The 5,000-nt window shown below is 42.7% G+C and overlaps 2 protein-coding genes across 2 annotated transcripts in view; both read right to left on the bottom strand.

The window, feature by feature from the left end:
- Positions 1 to 811: 811 nt before the first annotated feature.
- Positions 812 to 5,000, bottom strand: part of LOC116218996 (vascular cell adhesion protein 1-like) — a 4,553-nt gene continuing 364 nt past the window's right edge. The window contains exons 2-5 of the mRNA XM_031561792.2: positions 2,778 to 3,050; positions 2,027 to 2,362; positions 1,482 to 1,733; positions 812 to 1,076 (exon numbers count right to left, since the gene is read on the bottom strand). Coding sequence (XP_031417652.1) covers positions 892 to 1,076; positions 1,482 to 1,733; positions 2,027 to 2,362; positions 2,778 to 3,050 — 1,046 coding nt within the window. The 3' untranslated portion in view covers positions 812 to 891. The remainder of the gene's footprint in view (positions 1,077 to 1,481; positions 1,734 to 2,026; positions 2,363 to 2,777; positions 3,051 to 5,000) is intronic.
- The window catches only part of LOC105895795 (hemicentin-1), a 72,565-nt gene continuing 68,377 nt past the window's right edge, over positions 813 to 5,000 (bottom strand). The window contains exon 15 of the mRNA XM_031561790.2: positions 813 to 846. The gene's annotated coding sequence lies outside the window, so the exon portion shown is untranslated. The remainder of the gene's footprint in view (positions 847 to 5,000) is intronic.

Here is a 5,000-nt window from a genome sequence, read left to right on the forward strand (position 1 = left end):
GAAGATTTGTTATCATTTTTCCCGGGGATAATCATTCCAATTTCCAACCATTTCCATTTTACACAAATCACAGAAGGCAAACAGTAATAGCTTAATTCATCATGGTTGGAATGGTTTGAACAACCATAAACCACACTCAAATTGACCATGTTCCAGCATGTTCTAGCATGTTCTAGCATAAAGCTTCTTTGATCCTAATTCTTTGCGATGGCTCTCGGTTTGCTTGTCCTTTGAGTACGTGCTTGACGATGGTTGTCAGGGACGCTGAAACTGGTCTAAAGCATTATTCATATTTTTTTTTTCTTTTAAGTTATTCACACATAAAATAGAACATGGGACACCTAAAATGAATAACACAACAGTCTATGTGACTTTTCCATAAAAAAAACTCACATAGTCACTGTCCAACTTCTTGTTTTTGTTTTTCCATTACACAGGTTCCTAAGGCCTGTCACATGTGGAGGAAGTGACATGGCTGTTTTTCTCCTGTTAAGTTCCTGTTAACTTCATCCTCTTCTTTGTCTCATAGCACACCCAGGCACATGTGGTTGGTTTAGCAGATTGATTTGATGTTTGTGACGTCCAGGCATTAATACTGCTTGATTGAGTGGTTAGTGTGTAGTGCTCACTCATAGTCATGTCCCTTGTCTTCAGACAGCGAGCAAGCGAGAGAGAAGATCAGTTTTGGATGCAAAAAAATATTCCAGGAGGTCAAAAGTCTCTCACTTACTTTGCCACTTCATAGTGGACGGTGGGACCAACTTATCACAAGTCACTTTTTCTCTCTGTGTCTTTCTCCTCTTCTGTTCTGTGCATCCGCCATTTCCCTCCGGGCATCTTGCACACCTCCCATTGGCCGTCATCCACAAACCCCGCCCCCTTGCCCCCCCCTTACACTGAATGCCCATTGGCCTGAGCCACCTGTCCACTGTTGCTGGTCCCACGTTTCATCTTGGTCAGGAGGTACTGGCCAGTCTTGTTTTTCTTATGGTAGGTGCGGGAGAAGCACAGGCCGCCCGCTAGCAGAACACCTATGGCTATCGCCACAAAGATGGCGATCCACGGAAGGTAATTTGCTGAGGGAGAGAGGAGGAACATGGCAGATATGAAAAAGACTGGTAATTGAATTGCAGTACACAAAAGGAAGATTATCAACAATGATGCGTGTCATGTCAATGGACAGTGACTATCATGTCATACAACACATGCAGTGTACTGGGAAAAGGGCTGGATGTTGTCACTGAAGATTGTTCCCAAACAACAATACGAAATGTGGCGTTCTGATTCAGTGTGTGATCAAAGTGTGATTTTTACTTGTAGATTTACTCTTCTTTCTCTAGTCTTACGCAAAACTAACATCAGTTGTTAAATGGAAACGGTCTGGATGACCAACTTTCAGTTATTTGAAATATCTAACGGCAACGTTTTGGCTTTTATACATGGGAACAGACAAAAATGTGAAAAACAAACATTCAACTCACGAACGACATCTAGTCTCATCTCTACAGAGCCTTCTCCTATGATGTTACGGGCGATGCATCGGTAGACGCCCCCTTTGTCATAATGGATGGCCTCAATAATGAGAGTGGTGTTGTTCTCATCCTCTACAGTGACGTTGTTGTGCGTCCAATGGTATGTAGGGCTGGGGTTGGCCTCAGCTAAGCAGATCAAGTCTAACGTGTCACCGTCTGTCACGGTCACATTCTGACTGGGACTCCCCATTCTTGGTTTGTCTGTGAGAGAGGAGAGAGGGGGGCGGGGCAGAGACATAATGAGAGGGGTGACAGCAGAGAGAATTAGCAATTAGGGAGAACAATCTGCATTTCAAAGATGTTGAGAATGATGAGGCCTAGGACAAATCGTATCCTGTATAAAAATAGTAATAATTGTAATAATAACTATAATCAATATAACTTCTTTATCATTCATAATTTCTTTTCATTATGCTTTTTAAATCTTCTTCTAAAACTTGCTCAGTTTATAAAGAATCTGTTCTTTCAAAATAATAATAAAAAATGAAATTTACAATGTACTTCCAGCTGGATACTAGAGCTGGTCTCAGGGACGGGCTCAGCTGTGTTCAGATCCAGTTTGGCTGCACAGCGGTAGGAGGCTCCATGGTCCTCTCTGGAAGCGGTAAGACTCAGATGAGTTGCCACAGTGACGTTTTTAGATTCGTCGCCCTCAATAAAGAACTGAGGGAAGCCTGAGCGTTTCAGCTCAGTGTCCCCTCTGAACAAGATGACAGTGAGGTTCTTAGCTGGAGCAACACTCTGAACAACACACTGCAACCAGTACTCCTGTCCTTCAAGTAGTGGACCAGTGTGGTCAAATAACCAAAGGGTCACAGTCTCTGGAATTTCTGTAGAGGCACACACACACACACACACACACACACACACACACACACACACACACACACACACACACACACACACACACAGTACAAGTTAGCTAAAAGTGAACTATAGCATAATACACACACAATAACACATACACCAAATATGGATACATTTTACATTTGTGTATATTAAAAGCAGCAAGGGTCATTAGTTTCATCTCAACCTAAGACACCCCACTGTGAGTTTCCAATGACATTTTACTAGTGGGTTGGTAGGTTTAGAACTTCACAAATTCTATTCCATCTTCTGTTCTAAGGTAGTGAAGCAAAGTAACAACGATAAAACGATAGATTCATACAATAATAATATCATAGACAGCTTAATAAGATAGACAGCTTACAGGACTCTATGGCAGGGCCCAACAGATTCACTTACTGTATATGGTGATGGGTAGATGGGTCAGGCATTGCCCGTGCTTCTCAGAACTGGTGAAGCACTCTATGCCACGCCCCAGTGCCCATTCAGTGACGCTGGGCACACTCCACACCAGCTGCTGTAAATCGTTTTCCGTTTTAGCGCCCACTGTTGTCTCCCAGCCTATTATTGTGGCGTTGGATTGAGCGCTACAGTTTGCTGTGGCCGGTTCTCCGTACTTCACCACCAGACTGGGGGGATCAATGACTGGCTCCTTCCCAGAGCAGTCCGGACCTGCACCCCAGAAAAAGAGGAGAACAGTGAGCAGTGAGCATGTAGGGGTGCAGCTAAGTCTGACAGAACCAAACTGGAGGTTTAGCATAACGATGCATCATACCATTTCAGTTCAAACTAACTTACATCTGAAGCGCGACGGTTTCCAAAAATGGTCGGACCAACATAGTACTATGTAAGTTTGAACCATGTTAGTTAGTAGTTTGAACTTACGTGGTTAATGACGTAGTGTAGCACATGGACTGACACACCTGCATGTTTTAATGAGGGGCAAATAACTGAGACTCGGGAAACCTCAATTTCATCCATGAATCATTCTCCCCAAATTCCAAGGTCATCTAGCATGATGTATGTGCATGGTATAGTATTAGAGTGCAGTCCATGAGTCCATGAAGTTATATTTGTGTGTGAGTGTTGGGGTGGGGCGTGGCGGGGAGTGGCGGGCCTGTGGGTGTTGGGTGAGCTCTTGAGAATCCTTATGGCAAGATTATTCAGATAAACACTTATCATAGGCATAGGCTAACACTCAGGTGGGTTCATATTCGGCCTGAATTAATTATTTAGTTTATTTTAATTTCTTTTTGTAATTGAGTCATCCTAATCCTCCATTAGGCTACTAGTTATATGTAAATCATGAGAATGTTCATATACAGAATAGGCCACATACAGTATTATCTGATGACTGAGCAGTGGTACAGCATCTTGCAGTTGTGTTTGTTGGTGTGTCAATTCAACCCACGTACAAGTGGGCCTTTTAATCATGCATTTTTTGCTGAAGGCAATTATAAGTAGGGTTGTGTGGTGGTTAACAATGTCAGATATCAACGAGGAGAGAATACATTCATAATGGTTCATTTGAACACCAACAATTGACATCACTGATACTGACTGTCTTAGACAGGAAGTTTGTGGAACTAAGCTTTTAATCACAGGTCGAGAACTGTAGTTCGAACGACACGAAAGTGTTGGCAAAAGTTTGGTCGAACTATGGTTTTGGGAAACACCTGTGTTGCTTAATAATGGTTCGGACTATGTAAGTTACCAATGTAGTTACCTCGATAGTCCGAACTATGGTTTTGGGAAACACTTGCATAGCAAATGCATGGTTCCAACTATGTAAGACTATAATCCTCATAGAGGTATTTGTATGTATTTCTGATATTTAATAGTGTTTGTCTGTCACAGCCAAACAGGAAGCAACAAAGCAGCGATGCAGCCAAACAGGAAGTGAGCGCATATCTCTGAAACACTTTGATCTATCTCCAGCAAACCTGGTGGACTGACTCAAGACCCCGCCGAAAGAGTCCAGAAAAAAATTGTTCCATTTCACCACTCAAGAGGTACTACAGTATGAACAAATAAAAAACATTACTCTTCATGTCGTCAGTCTAAAATCATGATAGTAATTTGAAGTCAAGCCTTTCCTGACCCTTAGGTGCCATATCTCGGTAATGCTTTGATGCGGTAATGCTTTGATACATCTCCATCAAACTTGACTGACTCTAGAGCCTACCCTGAGGGAGAAGCAACATTCCTTTGATGGGCGGGCCAGATAAACAAATCTCTCTTCCTGTGTAACATAAATGACCTCACAAATGTGACCCGTTGAGCTCCTCCTCCTAACAACAAACAGAATTCTGACACACTGTGGTTGCCATGCAGACGCCACTAAAACAATTTCCTGGTATTGTGCCCCTTCATAGTGACTCAGATTTATCAACTTGTCTCGTACCAAAAATCCCCTCTCTTCCAGAAATCTCTCACAGTGACTGCGTGGACCCACAGAGCAAGAGTGAGAATCACTGATTATATCGAGTCTTGTCTAGGTGTGTATCTTTTTGTTCATGCCTTCGAAATGGGGTGGGACACAGTTATGCTATAACAAGCAGAAGACCTGGATACAGCAGATTCTAGTCAATGCCATAGCAGTGGAGATAGCAATAGAGTCAA

Source organism: Clupea harengus, chromosome 24 (genome assembly GCF_900700415.2).
Source record: "Clupea harengus chromosome 24, Ch_v2.0.2, whole genome shotgun sequence".
In the NCBI taxonomy this organism is placed as follows: Eukaryota; Metazoa; Chordata; class Actinopteri; order Clupeiformes; family Clupeidae; genus Clupea; species Clupea harengus.